Raw genomic sequence first — 21,490 nt, 5'->3', positions numbered from 1 at the left:
TTGAGTTATCTTTCTTTGTTTGAAGTTTAAAGTTTTCCCATGGTGCTGAGTATAATTGAGGTATAATATATTTAAGGTATACTGCAGATAAGGTAAAATTTGCATGTAGTGAAATCTGCAGATCATAATTTTACAGTGGCATGATTGTTGAAAGACACATACTCTAGGATAACAAATATCCCAGTAAGGATAAGAAATATTTCATCACCCAGAAGGTTACCTCACGTTTGTTTCCTCTCACCACCTTTGATTCATCCCCCTTTAATAAGTGTTGAAGTTTTTCCACCCAATAAATATTTATCTAATGTCAGGGGTAGTGGCACCAAGCATGTAGTGGGACCTTACGTGTATATTTGGAAGCCTGTGTGCCACCTGATTAAGTGTCCTTATTTTCAGTGGATTTATGAAAGAGAACTTGTTACCACCTTGCCAGAGCTAAGCCCTGCCTTAGGTGGGGATAGGGGTGACCATGGCATGGTTCCTGTCTTCAAGTGATGAACTTGGCTTAGGGGTAATGACCTTTTTGGCGTCCGTGACTCAGTGACTCAGGCAGTCTTGTGTCCACCCACACAGGAAGATTTGGGGCCACATCACTATTTCCACATGTCAATGAACCTGGGCGGGTCTCACTTAATTTTAACTTCTTCACCCTCCTGTCCCTTCATTTCCCCTCTGTTGTGAATAATGAGGGTGTTGAGTTCATATCGGCAGGGGGAATGTGGCAATCTGAGCGTCCTTTGGCATGCCTACGAGGCCAACCAGAAATGTTTAAATGAGACGGGATCTGTGCTCTGTAATCTTTCACATCACACAGAATGTTCCCTGCAACTCCTCTCAGCTGGCAGCCTGATGTCTGTCTGGAAATTGTGCAAAAATGCTGAGAACTTGGGCTTTTCAGGTAGATTCTTAAGAAAGGAAAGGGGAGCCAATGGCACACACTGATTGGTGAGGCCTCTGGCCAATGGACAAAGGCTGCTGCACAGACACGTGAGCAGGTTTACCCCCCTTTGAGTAAAATCCAATCTTACAGAGAAAGTCTAACAAAGACAGGCTTAGGGTGTGGCCATTGCCCTTCTTAACATTCTTTACTTTACGCAAGAGGTTACCAGGGAGTTTTCTTAATAAAGTACCATCACCCAGGGCTCATTCGGCACACCTGAAATGAAATTCAACTTAGAGAAACTGATTTCTAAACAAAATTCCAAGCATTATGTGATGCTTAAATAACAAACTTGAATCCTGTAGCATTTAGGGGAATTTCCCTCAGGAAAAGTGACTCACAGAGAAACTTAATTTGTTCGTTCGTTCATTCATTCATTCATTCATTCATTCAACAGTATTTTTCTTTCTTTTTTCTTTTTTCTTTTAATGTTTTTATTTTTGAGAGGGGGAGGGTCAGGGGAGGGACAGAGAGAGAGAGCGAGACAGAGGATCCAAAGCAGGCTCCGTGCTGAGGGCAGAGAGCCCGATGTGGGGCTCGAACTCACAAACCCTGAGATCATGACCTGAACCAAAGTCAGACGCTTAACCGACTGAGCCACCCAGGCGCCCCATCAGTATTTTCATACACAGATTATGTGCATGGACAGTCCCTACCCCTTGGGGGCCTGCCACCCAGCCTGTAAAGTTGCAGTCACTGCAGAGCCTGGCCCAACCTTGGATTTCCCTCTAACTTTTTCAGGAGAGGGATTTCAGTAAAACAGGATCCAAATGTATCTTGTCAACAAAGTGTTGTCATTAGCAAAAGTGACCTCATGCAACTCACATTTCCCTTTCTTTCTTAGAGGGTTGAGATTTAGAGCCAGATTCACTGCCTGAGAAATCTCTCTCTCCCTGACGTAACTGAAAACATCTAGGCCTTTTTCAAGGGACTTCTTCTGACCCTCTGTTGGGTGTTATCTTGATGCTGCAGAAGGAAGTGCCTACAGAATCACATTTGCCCGTTTGGTCTCTCGCCCTGTTCCCGGGGCCCCTGAGGCCTGCTCCCCCCCTGCCTTGGAGGCTGTGGCTGGGGCCAGCAGCAGGTGAGGGCAGCGAACACGAGAAGCCGGCCAGCAGATCAGCATCTCTCGATTGTTATTTTTTTAGGAAGTTCTGATGGTGACTGGGCAGTGGCGACACTTAAGTCACCAAAAGGTACTGTACGGCTCTTTCTAGCTCTTTTGTCTAGGTCTTGTCACATTTGACATTAATCATTGAAAGCACAAAGTGTCCTGGTGTCTGTGTGTGACCCAGTGCCACACGTGTGTCCCCATTGAGTGGACCTGAAATCCATCTAAGTTCCAGCATGTAGGTGTCCGTGTGTGTGTGTGTGTGTGTGTGTGTGTGTGTGTGTGTGTGTGTGATGTATCTGTGCTCTGGGCTGTTGTTGAAGAATGTGCTACCCGCCCCCCTTCTCAATATTCATTGCCTGAAGGAAAATGTCCCTATCAGACACCATCCAGGTAAGACATCCAGGAAATGTTTTATTTTATTTTTTTTCAGAAAGCAACCCAAGCAAACTAGCAAAACACAAGGTGAATTAATGCAGGAGGGGAGAAAACACACCTTGTGAGGCAGAGATAAACACAGTCAGGTTCTTGGCTCCAAGTCTTGGGGATGATTTAGCCTTTCTGCTCTGTTCAGCTTTCCTGAGGCGGTCTGGGGAGAATCAGGGGTCCTTCTCGTGGAGTCTGTGAGTTTAACCAGCTGGGTGGCTGGACCAGGAGGTAGCTAGCATCTCCTCACTCCCTACCATGTGCCAGACAGGGTGCTGGCCCTTTGCACCATTGTTGTCACTAAATTCCCTGATGACCCAGCCGTGCAGGCAGTGTCCTTCCCCGTTCGCTATGAGGACACGGGCGTCTGAGGGAGGGTGTCTCGCTTACGTCCACAGCTGCTAAGTGCTGGCATTGTAGTTTGGACCCGCATCCGTCTAACTCACATGCCTGGGTTATTTCCCACCTGAGTGTGATGGGAGTAGCTCTTTTCAGAACAGACGAGAAACCGTGTTCTCTTCTTCTCTCACTCCATTTGCTTTGTTGGATTTGGCGGTGGGGAGGATGTCACTGACCCAAGGCGGTGGAGGAAGAACTGTTTAGTGACCTTGGACTGGGGAAATTAGAAGGCCTCACAGGGCTCTAGGCAGGATACTGGCGGTACCATTTTTGCATTCTTGAACGATAGTTTTGGTTTTCAAGTGGAGCTGGGATTAGGGGCAAATGGCCTGGAGGTAGCCCCCCCCTCCCCCCCCTCCCCTGCTGCCCCGGGGAGGGGTTCCTACGATTACCCAGGTGGGCGGTGTCCTGGGCCAGGTGCGTAGAGAACACAGAAGACAATGAAGTGGGAGACAAGGGACTGTAGAAGGTCATGAGTGTGTGCCTGTGAGCAGGAAGGAGGGAACAGTGGGCCCTCACTGGTTCTCACATTTCAGCTCCTTGAGCAGCATCAGCCTCCCCCAGAGGATTGTTAAAACCCAAATCCCTGGGCTCCATCCTAGAGCTTCTGATTCACTGGGCTTTCGGCTGGACCCGAGGAGTTACATTGCCACCAGGTTCCCAGGGGATGCTGCTGGCCTGGGACCACACTTTGAAAACCACCACAGTAGAGAAATCTTGCTGGGAACTAGCACCCTCTGGTTAGGTCTCTAAAGATCTTTCTGTGGGCTGAGGGTTCTGATGAGGGGAGTTAGCCTAGGTCTCAGTGGCTCAGAAACAACCTGAGCTCTGGGGGGAGCACGGAAGGGAAGGGGATGCACTGTATTCCCATATCCACAGAGAGAGCCTTAGACCCACGAGTCTGCTAAGGATCCCTTGACTACACAGTTGTTGCCTTTAGAGAGGCAGATTTTTGGGTCTTGCATTAGGTAATAACTGTTTACATGTCAACATCCATTTTTAGAAAGGCAAACAATTTGGAACATGACAGACCTACTAATTTGAGGCATAAACTTTTTTTTTCTCTCCCGTGTGAAAAACAAAGCCATTATGATTCCCGTGACAGCATTTAGAGGCAGTCAGCACCCCTGTCTTTATATCAGCTTATTGTTGTCTGATGCATTTAGGAAATATTTCAGGATGGGTCAAAAGCAAGGGCTTGGAAGCTGTTTTTCCACCCAAACTGGGCTAATTTCACCTGTCCTGTTAAATGCATCTTTATTTATCCTGCCTTGTCTTGGGGGTGGGGGGGTGGAAAGGGGTCTCAGAGTGGGCCAGGCCCAAGTTCCTCTAGAGTCACTGATCTTTCTCTAGTGTTCTCTACTCAGTCTCCAGACCCTGAGTCTACATGAGGAAAGGTGTCTCAGAGTTGGCCAGGCCCAAGTTCATCTAGCGTCCCTGATCTTTCTCTAGTGTTCTCTACTCAGTCTCCAGACCCTAAGTCTACAGGAGGCATGATAACAAGGTTGGGGAGTTTGGATGACCCCCACCTCCCACATTCCGCTCCCTTCTCAAAAGGGAGACACATGCAGGGTGTGATGGGTTTAGCCCCAGGCACTCCTGGGTTACAATCAGGCTCATCATTCAATACTCTTGTGACCCTCAGTAAGTCAGCCAACCCCTCTGAGTCCCTGTTTTCTGATCCGCACAACAGAGACCAGACTGTCACCCACTGCCTAGGTTGCTGTGAAGATAAGGTAACGTGTACAACACGTGGTGCGGTGCCTGACATACGGAAAGTGGTAACCACATGAAGGCTATTACTGGCATCATTATGACTATTTCCAGGTGAACAAATTAAAGGCTCTGGAAAATCTCATGGTAACAAAAACTGTCAGACTCTACCACGTCATTTCCCAAACACTTTTGATGTCTGGTCTCTCTCCTCTTCAGGAAACGCAGTTAACATCTTCACATACAGGGTCATGAATGTGGCTAGAAACCCACTCTGGGAACGTAGGGCAGGAAGGAGCAGAGGAGTAGGAGGTGGGGTGCGCGCCATGTGGGGAGGTTGGTGAAGGAAAGGATAGCTGCCTAGAAGAAAAGACAAGGTCCCTAAAGATGCAAGTGTCCTGTTTCCACCTGCATGATCTATAATTCCCTTGGGAGGTGAACCATATCTGCCAGGATTGAACGTGGCAAACAGATCACACCGGTTCGCGCCATTCATTTTTCTCTGAGGTTTCTCACGCACACCACCCCCTAGTGGTCCCTGCTGTTACTCCACCCGTGTCCAGCCCTGGGAACTCCTGGCATAATTGTTGACGACAGTACACCTGGGAAGACACTACCCCCTCAAGCCCAGTGGACTTTCCTTATCAGCACAAAGCCATGTCTTTTGAAACATGGTTATTTGCAAAATGAATGTTTGAACCTGACCTATCCCTTAGTCCAGTGCTACATTGGAGCACTGAACTTGGGGAAAATGCCAGCATGGTGCTGTGTGATATAGGCACTCTGGCTCTGATCAGAAGCAGACAATATTCTTTTGCACAAGCCACTCACATGCTTTGAACACCCATTTCTACCATTTCCAAAGCAGAGGCAATGAAAATCCACACCCTGTCGTGTTTGAGTGGGGGGGGGGGGAATGTTATGAGGTAATACAGGTAATACACGGCAATGGTGACAATGAAGAAAATGCCTGATTCAACCTTTCTGCTTTTATGGATGAGGAACCAAGTCCCCTGAGATAAATGAGGTTGCCCGAAGTCACACGGGAAAATTCTATCATACCCAGGACACGGACCCAGTCTTCAAAGAATGGCTTAAAACCTGGACTCAGAATCACTGGAGATGCTTGTTACAAATGAAAATCCTTTGGACACAGTGCAAAGAAGCTGGAACCACTGGATGTGGGACCTCAACATCTTTTCATCATGTTTCTTTTTTTTTTTTTCATTTTTGTAACTGCACCTTCTGGATAATTCTCTATATACTAAAGTGTGGACCTACCTTTCCCAAGACCCAATCCCTAGACGCAGTTTGCCCTACAATGCCAATTCCACGTGCCAGCATTCTTCCAAACATGAGTATTTTTGGTGTTTGCTGAAATAAAACTGTTTTCTTAATTAAGGGTTTGAGCTGGAGCCCCAGCTGGAAAGTAGGAACATTAGAGGTGACAGTCTTGGATTTGGTGTCCTGCCCTGACACTCATCAGCTGTGGCACAGAAATTTGGTGGCCTAATTACTCAGTATCTCTGGGCCTTAGTTCCCATTGTCACATGGAAAAGATGATATTGCCTTTTCGTCCATCTTTAAGAGGGTTTAAGTGAGATAGTGTCAGTGAAATGGCTGAGAGCGTGTCCAGCACAGAGTAGGTGCTCAGTAAATTCCAGTTCTTTCTTTTTTTTGAAGAATATTGATGCAGCTCAATAAATATTCATCCAAGAGATGCTACAGAAGGCACAAAGCAGTAGAAAACATGTAATTTGGGTTACAGTTCTGTCGGGGTGCGCACATCTTGGGTAAGGACCCACGGAAAGGCAACCTTAGAACATTACTTCATGAAATGCAGCCTTTTGCAATTTTCTGATTTGGGTTATTGGTTTGCTGGTGAGCTGGAGGGTGCAGAGCAGGTGGAGGATAGGGAGGGGATTTTTTTTTAATAAAAATCAAATCCCACCAGCTCCTAAGTATGGCCTCTTTTAAAAGCACACAGTGAGCACTGGAGTTTTGATGAGCTTTCCTGGGAACTCATAGGGCATGGGGGAAATTCTCTGCTTTGCAGAAAAGGCCGCCGTGGTAAGATTGTAGTAAACATTTTATGCTAGTTTGAGAATATGCCCCTCAGAGGCTAAGCCAGCTAGATCTTATTCATTCCAAACTTCGCTGGCATCTTGCATGGTACCCACAGCAGATAACAGACACTCAGTATGCGTTTTATTAACAAATTATTAAGTGAAGTGAGGCATAGCATTTGCAGGGAATCCTGCAGTCTTTTCTGAAGAGGTGCTGGGACATGGATAAATTAAGCAGATGGAAGTCCAGGAGACCTGTGTTCCAGATCCATTGCTGCTTCCACCTAGTTTGGTATCCTTGAGCCCTTCAGTTTCTCTCCTATAGAATGGAAGGTTGGGGGTCATTGATCTCTTTAGCCCTTCTGTCTCTGTAACCACAGATCCCAGGCTTTGCTCTCATTGGCTTGCCTTGTCACGTGCCCACCTCTGAACAAATTGCTATAGTAAGGACAATGAAATGGGTTGATTGTAGTCACTGGGGAATAGCTGGGGGTGGGAGAGTGGAGAGGTATGTCATCTAAACCATGTGGATCAACAGTAGGAGACAGGTGGATTCCCCACCTGAAAAGAGCCACCTAGGGGGCTCTTCCTAGAAGTAGGATGAGTAAATGATTGGTATTTGTATCAGTAGTCTTGCCATAATAATGCTGCATAACAAGTGCCCCAAACCTTGTGGTTTAACATTTATTTAGCAGCATTTACTGAGACTAGGTGTCTGTGTACCAGTGACTTATATTGACGTGGGAGTTTCTCCACAGCTCAGCTGAGTTGACCCATCTACCTGGGAGGTGGCTGGATGTTGGCTGATCTAGGCTGGTTTTAGCTGGAGTGATTGGGGTGACTTGGCTCTGCTCTAGGTGTCTCATCCTCAGAGAGGGTAGCCTAGACATCTCATGACGATGACATAGATGCAAAAGAGAAACACAAAGAACTTTATCAAACTTCTGTTATGTCATGTCTTCTACCATTCATTAATCACATGGATGAACTCCGAATCCGCTGGTGGGAAAAAAAGATCTTCCTCTTTTGGGGTGAGTTTCAAAGTCACATAAAAAGAGCATGGATACAGGGAAGGGTGAGGAATTGAAGCCATTCATGTGTCAATTTAACATAGGATCCCAAACCTTACGATTATCTTTGAGATGGCCCTTTGCCTATAGCATTTTGGAAGGAGGTGCATTGTATTAAGGATAATAACCTGTATTTGTTTCATTAAGAAAAAAAAAACTTGGGGCTTCTGGGTGGCTCAGTCGGTTGAGCATCCGACTTCGGCTCCAGTCATGATATCACGCTTCATGATTTCGAGCCCCTTGTCGGGCTTTGTGCTGACAGCTCAGGGCCTGGAGCCTGCTTCTGATTCTGCGTCTCCCTCTGTCTCTTCCCCTCCCCAGCTCATGCTCTGTCTCTCTCTCAAAAATATATAAAGATTAAAAAAATTAAAAAAAAAACCCAGTTGCATAAAATTTCACCAGAGGGGAGGTTGATCACAAGATAAACCACACAAAGGAATTTCTGAAAAGAAGTATCTCCATCTCTGGAGCAGCAGTGTGAGATGCATGGAAGGGTGATGAATGAATGAATGCAGTTTCCATCCAGGACCATTCTGTGCAGGGGCTCTGTGGGCAGCCATGGCTGGACCCCATCTTTATTCAACAGCCTTTCAGAAAGAGGTGACTGCATAGCAGGCCTGCCTAAGGACAAGACAAAAGACCTGTAGGGTTCGAGGCCTGGAGTTCACAACAGAGGGGCTCATGGCATAGCCTGGACACCTTTGGTGCACAGCCCAAGCCAGGCGCTGTTTCAGAATCCTCTCCAGCAAAGGCAGTGAAAGCCCTCAGGGTTAAGACCAAAAAAAAAAAAAAAAAAAAAGGTCCAGGCTCCTGGACTCCCCTTGACAATTTTCTTTCTTAGAGAGACACAGGACTTCAAGAAAGCTGGGAGCCCTGAGCTTTATTAGGACCTGGTTCAAATGCGACTCTTCTTCCTTGTGCCTCTTCAGCAAGGCCCAGAACCAGGTGAAACAGGGCTAATTCACCATAAAGACAGTCCTTCTCATCTCCTCCCTGGCCCTCTCCTGTCTGAGAAGCTAGGCTTTTTTCCTGCCTTTCTTGTTTCTGCCTGCTGAGACAGTTTCAGGAACCTGCACAGATTTATAGAATGCATTTTAAAAGAAGAGAGAAATACCTGGGTATTTTTTAAACATGAACTGTCCCCGCTTTTGCTGTTTAATTTAGCTTGTGAGGGAGGAAAAAGAAGTAGAGACCCAGAAAATATTCCTGTATAAGTAAAAAGCAAATACTGTCCTACTGAGCCAAAGGTCCCTACAGATACAGTGGCTTGAGGGAAAGAAGTATATCTCTGTTATAGTCCCGAGGGGGGGTGGTTGGTGGGGCAGCTTGACTCCAAACTGTCCCACGGGGACCCAGGTTCCTCCAACACTGTTTCTCTACCACCCTCTACCGGATTGTCCTCGGCTGCATTGTTGTAGCTGGTGGCTGTCATAGGCTATGAGAAGGCGGAAGAGAGGACACCCAGGGGAAATGATTTTCTTGCAAGCAAGTAAGGTGAAGTGGAAAATTGGGTGCATCCCTTTTGCTAACCTCACATGGGCAAGAGATGAACTACATGGCCAAATTGAGCTTCTGAGAAGGGTGAGGAAATGTAGCTCAGAGCTGGGTGGCCATGTGCCCAAGAGAAAAGGGTAGAAAGAGACCCGAGAGACAAATGACCACGTGCTACACCTTCCCAGGAGATGTGCATTTAAGGAGGCCTGCCTTCTGCCATGCGTAATGGTTTGTGCTTTAACCTGCCTTGTCTCCTTTATTCCTGTACTGCACCCTTCAAAGTCAGTCTTAGTATCCCCACGTGAGTTTCTTTTCCTTTCGAACAATGACAGCAACAGCAGCTACTGTCTGTTGAATACCTACTTACGAGGCAAGGACATTGCTATTGTATATGATTCTCTTTGGTACCCTCACACTCCTGCCACGTAACCCTGGTTGTTTTATTTTCAATTTTGTTGGTAACCTTAAGAGAGATCAGGTTATTTGCTCAACGTCTCCAGCTTGTAAGTGGAAAACCTGGGATTTGAACCCAGATCCATCTTCTTTCAAAGGGTAGGCTCTTTCCGCCATATTGTAAGGAAGAATTTACAGTCACAAAAAATCAGGTGGGAGTTCTTCCAGACATCGTTAGATTCTTCCAGACCTGATGCACTGCATCCTTCAAGGTGTAGCCTCATTAATACTTCTTTCTTTTGCTCATTAATCCTTCTAATTCCTGAAATTTAATGCTGAAGCCTTGCCTTTTGAGTCTCAGGCTCTGCTATGGCTGTCAAGAGCCCGGTGTAGGATTCAAAACCAACACTTTGGCTCTCTGTCATCATTGAAATTGATTGCTGCTCTCTGGGTGATGGGGAGGGGATGCTAGAACCACAAGAAAAGGAAATATTGGGTAATATCTGAAAATATCCCACTACATTGAGGGAATCAGCATGATGTAGCGTGAAGAGCCTAGGCAAGCACATCTGCCTCATTGGCTTGGGATGGGGTGGGAGCCAGATACATGACGTAATATGGAGAGTGCCTGGCCCTGAGTGATGAGGAAGGAACTTTCGTCTTCTCTCAGTTCTGTGAGAAGTGAATGGTTCTTTCCAGCCCAGCTCTGGGATAGCTGGTCTGCTTTTGGTCAGTGCCCCTCAGAAATGCACAAGACCTGTTCACTAGCCAATTTGAATGCTGGAAGAGTCACAACCTGGCAGGGAGAGTCTCATGTCACCCCCAGCTCCCTCCTCACCTCAAAGAAGAAGATAAACATAGTTTGCCTTAAGAGGGAATTTGGGGCTTTGTTAAACTTCCCATGGTGACATGGGAATATGTCTTACTTGAGAATATGATAACTTACCTGTACACCCCCACCCCTGATGTCTGGAGAGGGGGAATTGAGAAAAGTGATTTTTCTGCATAATTCTCATTCTGCCCTCCATTTTCTTTAGTTTAGGGGGATGTTTTCCCACAGATAAAACCTTCAAAAGGAAACAAGACTATTCTCCATAAGGCAGGCAGCCTAACCAGGGAAGTGGTGAGTGCTGTAGCCACAAATTCACAAATTCCAGGATACCTGGTATTCGGCCAGGTGTCCTGGGTTCAAATCCCAGTACCGTCGCTTGGACAAGTTGCCAAAGCTCTGTAGCCTCAGTTTCCCCATTTATAAAATGGGACTGATGATGGCACCTACCTTAGTACTGTATTGAGAGTATTACACGGGTTAACAAATTCCCTAGCCAAGTATCTAGAACAGAGCACACACTTAATAAAGATGAGCTTTTACTCAGTTTACCACTGGGGGAGCTGGGAGGGAGGCCAGATTTCTGCTCTAGCGAAGCAGTCTCTAACCAGCCCATGCCTCCTTCACCCACCTTCATCTTGCTTCCTTGAATGAACTGCCCCTCTGCAGTCATGCCTCTGCAAGACTATGGCCAGGGATATGGAGCTGGGCAGCACCAGGTTCTCCTGCCCCAGAAATAAAGGAACTTAACCACTGCTTATTCCTTAAGTTTCTGTAAAGCACAGGGCACAGGTCAGTCTTCCATGATGCGGACTATGTATTAGCGTTCTCCAGAGAAATTGAACTACAGACACACAGATACATCCTATTATTTATATATATTCCTATATATCACACATGAATAATATATATATATATATTATCAGTTTGATTGAGGCAATTCCCCATAATAAATCTCATATATATGTATGTATATGAATATTATAAATATTCATATATATGAAAAATAGGATATCTATATATATGAAAGGAGATTTATTATGGGGTGTCGGTTCATGTGATTATGGAGGCTGAGCAGTCCCATGATCTATTGTCTGCAAGCTAAAAACTCAGGAAAGCCAGTGGGGTGATTTCAGTCCAAGTCCGAAGGCTTGAAAACCCGGGGAGCCTATGGGGTAACTCCCAGTCCAGGAGCAGAAAACCAATGCCTCTCCCAGTCCAGGGGCAGAAAACCAATGCCAGGCAGTCAGGAAGGACATGGATCTTCCCTTCCTCTGATTTTTGTTGTATTTCATCCCCAAACACATTAGGTAATTCCCACCTACATTGGGGAGGGCAATCTACTTTACTGAGTACATCCGGAAATACCTTCATAGGCACACCCAGAAATAAAAATTAATCCAGACACCTGTGGACCCATCCTAGTTGATGCATAAAATTAACCACGACACAGTAGATGGCCTGAACAGGAGACATTCTGCCCATTTCTAATATTCTAGAGAATGTTGTTGGTATGTGAACTATTTCCAGCGCTTCCTTGCCTTCATCAGATGAATCATTGTACCCCTACTATATGCCAGGCACTGGGCTAGGTGTTGGAGATACAGTAGTGAGCAGAGCTGATAATGGCCTCTAATATAAGCCCTAATTGGAGCTTATATTCTAGCCAAGGTAGACAGACAATACCCAAGTAACTAAGAAAGATAACTTGACAAAATGACACAGAGTTAAGAATATACAAGATGGGGAGAAGTGACAAGGGCAACTGGGGGTGGAGAGGGCTCTCTTTTGGCTGGGTCATCAAGAGGAATTTTAGGAGGAAGTGGCCTTGGATCAGAGAACCAAATGACAAGAGGGATGCAGATACGCAACCAAGAAGAAGAGCCTTTGGGCAGCTAGGACACAATTCAGTGGCTCTGACATGCGGAAAAGCTTGGTGTGTTCAGGAACAGAAAGGAATCCTGTGCGAACTGGGTTGAAGAGTATCCCTCCAAATGTGTACCACTCAGAAATTAGAACGTCTCCCCACCCTGGGAAATAGGGGCTTTGCAGATGTAATAAGTGAAGGTGAGGTCATACTGGATTCAAGTGGATCCTAATGCAGTGACTGATGTCCTTATAAGAAGAGGGAAATTTGGACACATGGACCCACACACAGGGGATGGCCAGGTGGAGTTTGAGGCACAGATTGGAATGAGGCAAAAGGCAAGGAACACCAAGGATTGTGGCGACTATCCGAGGCTAGAAGAGGTGAGGAAGGATCCTCCCCTAGAGCCTGCAGAGGGAACATGGCCCTGCTGAGACTTTTTTCAGACTTCCGGAATCTGTGAAAGAATAAATTTCTGTTGTTTTAAGCCACCCAATTTGTGGTAATTTGTTATGGCAGCCCTGGAAAATGAATACACTTTGTGACGGGTTCATAGTAAGTGTGGAAGAGACAAGGGTGGACAAGTAGCTAGAGATCAGGTCACGCAGACCTTGGGGCCACTGCAAATAACTTGGATTTTATTCTTAAGTGTAATGGGAAGGTTTATCACTTGCTTTCAGCCTATTCTTGGACCAAAGACCGGGGCCAGTGAGGAATAGCAAAAGCTTAGGTTGGTTGGGGCATTGCTTACCAGGTTAAATTCATCACCTGAGACCCAAGAATATCACCGAGTGGTCATGAGCTGTAGGAGGCTCTCCTTAAGACATCTTTGGCCCTGGGAAAGAAGGTAGGTGGGAGGCCACATGTTGAGACCCCCAGATGTGCGGCATGTTGTGGAAACTGGTTCTTACCTTGACTCTCTCCATCCCCACGGAAGTGAGGCTCTATCCCACCCTGCACCTGTACAAGTGTCTGCTGCTAATTAAGGGAAAGACAGATGGAGGAAGGTACAGTTTAATATTACAGCCTTGGTTCCTTCAAGGCAATGAGGCTTATTGGAAGGAAAGCACCTTTTTCATTCTTTCTTCCTCTTTTTAAATGAAGAAAAATCAAACTAGAGAGGGCCAATGTTGTTGAAAGGCTCACACATCTTTTTCTTGGTTGGCTTGTCAGCCATCTGCCCATGAGGTATCGGGGCTGATTAGGTTAATGCATTTATTAATGGGGCTTTCAAGGCTGTTCAATGAATCTGTTATTTCTTTCACAAGAGGTGTTTTGATAGACTGACAGGGACCATATGGCACAAAGCCAGGAGAGGCCAGGTAGGCATTTCTTCCCCCTCCGGAGCCAAGTTAGAGCAGACCAAAAGCACTGGAAAGAAAGCGTCACGAAAATTGCATTTCCTGGTTATGGGAACAGTTCATCCACCACCATCCACATTCTTGTTATTGAAATACTCTTGAAAATCACTGTTTGAGGAACAGTGTCATGCCCCAGGCAACAAATCTGTGCCATCTCTGTACTTCTCTCAAACACCTCAGAGTCTAGTGGAGGGAAGATGGTCAGACAAATCAATAGCTGTGAATGATACAGTGTTGCCTGCAAGACGTTAGATGGTCTGGTGAGCCCCTGCCTTCTTCACTCTACCAAATTAGGCATCCTGTCTGTTTCTTGAAGCTGCCACACTCCTTCCCACCTCAGGGCTTTTGCAAATGCTGTTCTGTATCAGTCATATACTGCTGCCTAACAAAGTATCCCAAAGGACAGTGGCTTCATATAGCCACCACTTATCGGACTCGTAATTCTGTGTCAGCTGGCATTTCTTCTGGTTTGGGCTGGAGTGGCTGTTCTCAGCCAGTTTTACTCGGTGTCTGGAGTCCGCTGGCAGGTGGGCTGATGGCTGTGTGGTCTAGGATGGCCTCACTCAGTATCTGGCAGTTAGCAGGCTGTGGTTTGGGCTTCCTTCTGCACATGGAGGCAGGAATCCAAAAGCCTGATAGCAGAAACTGTAGAACTCTTAAAAAGGCCCCAGTTCAGCACATGAGTGACATCACCGGTCATGCTACTGGTCAAAGCCAGCCATACGGGCAGGCCAGCTTCAAAGGATGGGGAAAGACATTGCACCTCTTGATGGAACCACAAAGTACTGTGGCCGTGTTTGCTATAAGAACCACATGTGCCCTGGCCTGGAATTCTGCTTCTGCTACTCTTTACCTCCAGCTGGCAGCTAAAGGCACGTCCCCGAGGGGGCCTTCCCTAATCATCCCAAATAGATCAAGTCCCCTTCTTAGGCCACTTCATAGGGCAAACGAGGCCAACACACAGGGTAGGTGGAGGAAAGTGAAGGGGGAAGGAAGAAAGGAAAGAAGGATGGTTGGTTTGGATCAATGCCCCCTTTGTACTTAGCAAGTTGCCTGGCACAGAGTGAGTGCTCAATAAATGTCTGTTGGATTTAATCCAGTTCTTTCATAAGCCAGGAGACAGATGAAATATATGTATCGAATAGTTCCTGCATTCCAGAACTATGCTATGTAGCTTATAGATCCCATATAATTTATTCCTCATAACAAACCTGATTTATCCCCATTTCACACAAAAGGAAATAAAGCTGTAAGAGGTTAAGTAACATTCCTGAGATCTCCTAAACACAGGTCTGTCTGATTCCAGAACCCCCAGATTCGTCTGCCCACCCCCCTCTTGCGCCAAGTACCAAACACTTTCTGTGGTCAGGGGCTCCCCAGTGTCAGGCTCACCAAGAGACCAAGTCAGGGTTGATTATGGAGAAGGTTGTAGATTCTCCATGTGGGACTACATGACTCCTCTTAATGGAGGACTCTCCCCATCCCTGCACTGATCTGGCAAGAGTTGAATGTCTCTGTGACTTCTTCTCTTTAGAACTTTTTGAGAAAACATCGCCTATCCCAGCTGTCGGGACACTTAGTGCATAATCAGTTTTCTTGGTTTGTCAGACATGGGAAACCTTGAATACATTCCCTTCTCTGAGCAGAACTTAGACTACTCCATTGTGTGGAAAGAGGAACTGGGAAATGAACGATTCCAGATCATGACTGGGGACATAATGAGGGTGAGCTAGACTTTCATAAGAGACTCCTGGGAGGAATGGGGGAAGGAAGCTTCCACTCCCACGACTGCCCTGATATTCTATGTGCATTCATGATATTTTGCTCCTACATCGACTCACTGAATATTGATTGGGTACCTAATATCTGCCAGGAGGTAGGCTGGACAGTGCTTCTGAAGTATTGGGCAGGAATCTGACCTGGACTTGTCCTCTTGGAACTGCAGTGGGAGAGATAAATAGTAATGAATGAAGTACATTAACAAGGGCAGAATGGTAATTATGATGCACGCCATGGAGAAGAGCCTATCATGGTGGGATCTGACCTTGTTAGACATCCTAGAAAGGAAGGTGGTGGGAGGCGGCTGGAGAGAACAGGAGTGAGGTCAGAGGCCACTTCCCTTGAGTTGTCTAGGAAAAGCTATGTGCCAGCACTGTGCTAGACCCCAGGGCTGTGCCTGTGGTTTCATCTCTGGCTGCACCTTTAGAATCACCTGGGTGGAGGGGCCTTAACAAAAAAAGAATATCTGTGTCTGGGCCAGACCTGCCCAGAGATTCTAATCGAATGGTTTGGGGGAGCGATCCAGGGATCTGAATGCTTGAAAAGTTCTTCCCTGTGATTTGCATGTACTGCCAGGATTGAGAGCCCCACACATGCAAAGATAAAGTCCCTGCCTTCAAAGCTCCAACATCTGGTTCCCAGACCAGACTTTATTATAAATATTCATAATACTGAATAGTTCTTCATAGCACTTACCATATGTATACTTTTATGCAATTTCTGAGATTATTTAGTCATTATCTGTCTCTGCCTACTAGATGCCCAGCTCATGAGGCCAGGGACCACATCTGTTTCCGATTCCTCCTTAGATTTCCACTGCCTAGCACATGGCCCATGCCACTGTGTTGAATGGCTGCATGAGCAAATTGCTTGAGGAGGTTTTTGTAGATGAGGGACATGGTCACTTTGGCATTTTAGAATTAGGCCTCTGGCTTCAGTGTGGACAATGGACTGGGTGGAGGCATGACACTCAAGGAAGGGAGGCCAGTTTGGTGGCTGAAGTGGAACAATGTTCACAGTTGGGGGTCAGGTGGACCGTGTTACAAGAGAAGCATTTGCATGTGTAGCTGGAAGGACTTGGTGATTTATTAGTGGTAATAGAGGAGAGGAGGAGAGTGGAAGTCAGTGAATGCCACCGTGCTTCTGGCTTGAGTGACAAGCTAGTTGGCGTCCCCATTGGAGAGATAAGGAAGAGCCTGAAGAAGAACAGTACTTGTAATGATGATGTGTTCAGGTTTGGGCACTTGGAGTGGGAGATACCTGTGAATCTGTCCTAGAGGTACCTGGATACATGTTCCCCAACTAAGTCCAAGGGGGAATATCAGAGCATCCTTCTGTTGAAACTTTATGGCATTGGAAACCTAGCACTTTCTTCTGGAAGGCAGAAAGATAGAGATCTAACACTGACTTGAGTTTAACTCTTGCCACTTCAATGCCTGGTATGGTGAGAATGTATATTCTTATCTTTAGTAGCAGATTCCTTTTGATAGTGACATTCCGTATCTTCAGATACCTCTAGAATTTATGGGAAAGGGGGACTTTCTCTTGAAAGACCACATCAGCCAGGAGTACTTACATTAACGAGGACAGAAACCCAACATAAACTGTATTAAGCCTGAAAGGTTAACATGTGGCTTCCTGGGGTACTGTGTTGAGTCTGAGTGGAGGCCAGGCTGCCAGGAGAGCACAAGTGTGATCCATGAGGGACATTTGCCACGGACACGGAGGGAGCAAGCAGGGCATACTTTTGTCCCCTTGGTCCTAAAACTGAAGCTTTCCCTCTACGGCCTTTCAAACGCATAAAATAATGTCTGTCGGACTTCGGTTCTCCCCTGGATTAGTCACTAGCTGTGGGTAACTTTTGTTCATCACTTCATATGTCTGAGTTTGACAATTTCCTAATCTATCAAACAGGGGTTAAAGCCCCCATCTTTCCTACTCCTGAGGGTTGTTGAAAGAAGCCAATGGGAAAATAAATCTGGAACTATAGTGGCTTCCATGAATTTACATAAATTCACATGTCACAGTGTGAGATGTTGTAAGTGTGGATGAAAAAGCAGCAAATATCTTTCATCCCCCAAGAGATGGAAGTTCAAAGGTTTATTGCTAAGAAATACATTTTATGTTATTTATCTTATCTATTTTAAGTAATCGCTACACCCAGCATGGGGCCCAAATTCACAACCCCAAGATCAAGACTTGCACACTCCACCGATGGAGCTAGCCGGGCATTGCCACTAAGAAATAAATTTTCAAAGTGTAGAGCACCTTATAGTAAAAGAATTGGAAGAGAACATAAAAGATCTCATAAAATTATCAAATAGATAAATAAAGAGGAAGGAAGGAAGGAAAGAAAGAAAGGGGGAAGGAGGGGAGGACAAGGGAGGGAGGAAGGAAGGAAAAGAAAAAAAAAGGAAGAAAGAAATCATGCTGGAGATAGTGTGGTGAAATGGTGTGGAAGTTGGTGTAACAATTTTGTGGCGTAGCTAGCAATATGTATCAAGACCCTAGATAATATTTACACCCCGTGGTCATGTAATTCCGCTTCAGGTAATTCATTTCAGGGCCGGCTAGTAGAGATTTCAGGCTTTGCGGGGCCACACGGTCTCTGTCACATGTACCCAAACCCACCACCCTAGTAGAGCAACAGCAACCACAGACGGTAGGTAAGTGAGTGGCTGTGACTGTGTTCTTGTAACACTTTATGTACAAAAATAGGCAGCACCCACATCTGGTCCAGGGGCTATAGCTTGCCATCATCGGATGTAGATTAAGAAAATATTTTTAGAATTATTCTAAATGCAAAATTCTAAATACAAAGAGAGCTTTAGTCTTGAAGATTCTTATTTCAGCTTTATTTATGTCAACAACAGTAGCAAACTTCACTGTTCATCAATGGGAGGATCGATTCATTTTAGTAGTTCTACCCAATGAAATATTATGTACACATTAAAATGTTCATTAGTGGTTTGTAGCAACACGGAGAAATGCTTGATAGAAAGTTATGTGGAAATTAAGCCGTGATTTATAATGATAATTAGCTTGGAAGGGGCTAATATGTAAATGCTTCACGCACATCATATCATTTAACCCTCTGAACAACCCTATGAAATATATATACACACGCACACACTTCTAGGAGATGGTGGAGTTGGGGTTTGAACACAGGCCTGCTTAACTGCTAAAAGGCATCAAACACACTAATAGAAATCCCAAATTAAACCGCGTTTACTGAGAAAACCAGAGGAAAAAAACAGCTAAGTGTTGATTTCGGCGGTCTTGCATGGTGGGTGACAGACACGAATATTTTTCAAGATGTTCACTCTTTCTCCTAATGAGAATGCATGATTTTAATAATGAAACAACACTTGAATTTCGTAAAAAAGCCAAGGATGTACAATGCTAGGTGCGCCGTGGTGGAGAAGTGTTTATCTGGGGGAGATCCAGAGTTTCCGTTGGAGATGCCCTTACCTTGTTGGTCCTGATCTTGATTGTGAAAGAAACATGAGCCTCTTTCCTTCTGTCCTCCTTCCTTCTGTCTGTTCCAGATGGAGTTTCTAGTGTGTGTCTCGTTTGGACTGTTGGCCCACTTTGATGCTGTGCTCTGGTACCCTTGCCAATCCCTAACTCTCTTTCTCTCTCCTTTCTCTCCCTCTCTCTTGCTCTCTCCTCCCCTTCCACGTCCGCCTTGGACAGCCGACAAGGTCAATGATGACTTCTACTCCAAGCGACGGCACCTGGCCGAGCTGGCCGCCAAGGGGAACCTACCTCTGCACCCAGTAAGAGTGGAAGATGAGCCGCGGGCCTTCAGCCCTGAGCATGGGCCTGCCAAGCAAAATGGACAGAAGTCACGCACCAACAAGACGCCCCCACATCCCCTGGCCTACAACTCCACCACCAACTTCAAGGGCTGGGACCCCAACGAGCAGTCTCTCCGGCGGCAGGCTTACGGTAACAAGGGCAAACTTGGTGTAGCCGAGTCGGGCTCCAGCGACCCCTTGGGGACTCGCACCCAGCACTACCCACCCCCACAGCCATACTTCATCACCAACAGCAAAACAGAAGTGACTGTCTGAGCTTTCACTACAGGAAGCATCCTGGAGACCATACTCAACTGAGAGGCAAAAAATATCCCTGGCCCACACCCTTCCTGCCCTCCCCGACATGCTCCCTCACGCCCTGACTCCCCATACCAACCGACCATAAACCTGCTGGCGACGCGGAATCATGCTTTTCTTGGGTCATGCCTAACATGTGTCGGCGGGCAGCTGAGCAAGGCCGAAGCAGGGATGTTCAGCAATACAGCAGAGGGGAAACTGAGGCACGGCTCTTTCGACTTCGGGCCCAAGGTGGCCGACTCACACGCCCAAACCGTGGGGCTGATTTTTTCTTTTCCTCCTGACTTAAGACTGAAATCCATGATGACGAATTAAAAGTAGCACAACTTAGAGAAATTGTCCATTCGAGCACATATTCCATTTACCACGCGCTGTCTGTTTCCAGGTGAAAGAGCCGGGGGTGTGGGGAGAGGAGAGCGTGGAGGGTACGACAAGAGTGTACTTGAGAATATGAGCTCTTTGGGGAGGAATCTGTGTGCATTATAAGTGTTTTCTAATCCCGAGAAGTAGTGACGTGGAAACACGCTTTTGATGAGCGTGAGACAGTCCAACCCTTCTATTTATAGTACTTTTCATATTGTCAATGTTGGAAGCAAAAAACAACACACACTTGAACTCACAAGGAATAACTAAGACCCTGAACCCACCAATAGTGATGAGAAAGAACGTTGTAGAGAAGTCCTGTAAAGACCATGACCATGGACGTGGGAAGGATAGGTTTTTATGGCTGGGAGAGGGTCCAGAGAGTGTTAAATAACTTTTTTCTTAAAAAAACAAAAACAAAAACAAAAAACAAAACAAAACAAAAGAACAAAGATAAACGAATACAAGCCCACTACAAAACAGACAAAACGGCAAATCAATTTTTGTCCCAAATCCTCGCGACTTAGGAAACAAACAATGGCATCAAGAACAATGACACCAAAATTCACGGTTGAAAAGTCGACAAGAGGTGAAAAGGGGGCCCCCTATTTCCTGCCTTGCCTCCGAGACAAGAAACACAGAAACCAGTCCTCCATTAACTGTCTCTCCCTGACTCCCCTCAGCCCTTGCCACCACCGCTGCCAAATTTCAGCTGCTTTGGACTGAAAATGTCATAAGCGTGGGTGGTGCCTTCAATGTGTTACTGTTTAATGACAGTCTTGTTACCCAAGTGCAACCTGTGTTCTCTTGGCCCCCCTCCCTCCTGTTTCCTGCAATAATAGAAGATGTTTCTATCCCCCCAACCCTTTGTCGGTGAGCCCACCCATCACACACTCTGAGGGGGCTGCTGTGATGTCAGGGGTACCTAAAGACGAAGACACCCCCCCTTTCCTCCCACCCTGTCACCACTAGTCCTCCCTTTATCTAGCCCCCCCCCCAGGCCTATCAAGCATTTCTGGGTCTCGTAATTCCGACGGTCCTTCCAAACCACCTCCCCAGATACTTCCATGAATTCAGCTCCCACCCGGAATTCCCTGAGGTGGTTTTTCAGATGGGTTCTCATAGCCAGTGGCCCTTGGGTATCCCAACAAAGCAATGTCCCTGCTAGTTTTGTTTAGTGGAAGCCCAAAGAGGAGAGTGGAGACACAAGAGATTTTGATTTTAGGTGAGAAGTTTTCAACCAGTCCCTAATGGCCTTAGCTAGTTAATAGGAACCTCCAAGTGACAGCCCCCTGCCCATCCACCCCCACCCCCCAGCTCTTCTGGTGTCAGAAGCTGCACACGGTGGTCCAAGAAGACTCAGAGAATTCCCCAGGATGGCCACGTGCAGAGTTCTGCCCCACCCGTTTGTCATCTCGGGCATCACGGAAGCAGGGAAATCTGGTGTTTATTCGCCTTCTCATTCCCAGCTGATCTGGGGACATTGACAACGCATGGTATCTCTCTGGGCCTTGGCCTCCCATCTGAAACACAGGCAGTTGGGGCTAGATCAAGCTTTTCA

At 46.3% G+C, this 21,490-nt stretch overlaps 1 protein-coding gene across 2 annotated transcripts in view; it reads left to right on the top strand.

Moving 5' to 3' along the window:
* Window positions 1-19,524, top strand: part of SHISA9 (shisa family member 9) — a 276,964-nt gene extending 257,440 nt beyond the window's left edge. The window contains exons 4-5 of one of the 2 annotated variants that reach the window (XM_047087128.1): window positions 2,089-2,136; window positions 19,145-19,524. In XM_047087128.1, the coding sequence (XP_046943084.1) occupies window positions 2,089-2,136; window positions 19,145-19,524 (428 nt within the window). The remainder of the gene's footprint in view (window positions 1-2,088; window positions 2,137-19,144) is intronic. The other variant, XM_047087126.1, reaches the window with a different exon arrangement.
* The last annotated feature ends 1,966 nt before the right edge of the window (window positions 19,525-21,490 follow it).

The sequence above is a fragment of the Lynx rufus genome, unplaced genomic scaffold (genome assembly GCF_022079265.1).
Source record: "Lynx rufus isolate CCGP_SWC_20201006 ecotype Redwood Valley unplaced genomic scaffold, mLynRuf1.p SCAF_23, whole genome shotgun sequence".
Taxonomy (NCBI): Eukaryota; Metazoa; Chordata; class Mammalia; order Carnivora; family Felidae; genus Lynx; species Lynx rufus.
This window is presented reverse-complemented; position numbering and strand designations above follow the sequence as displayed.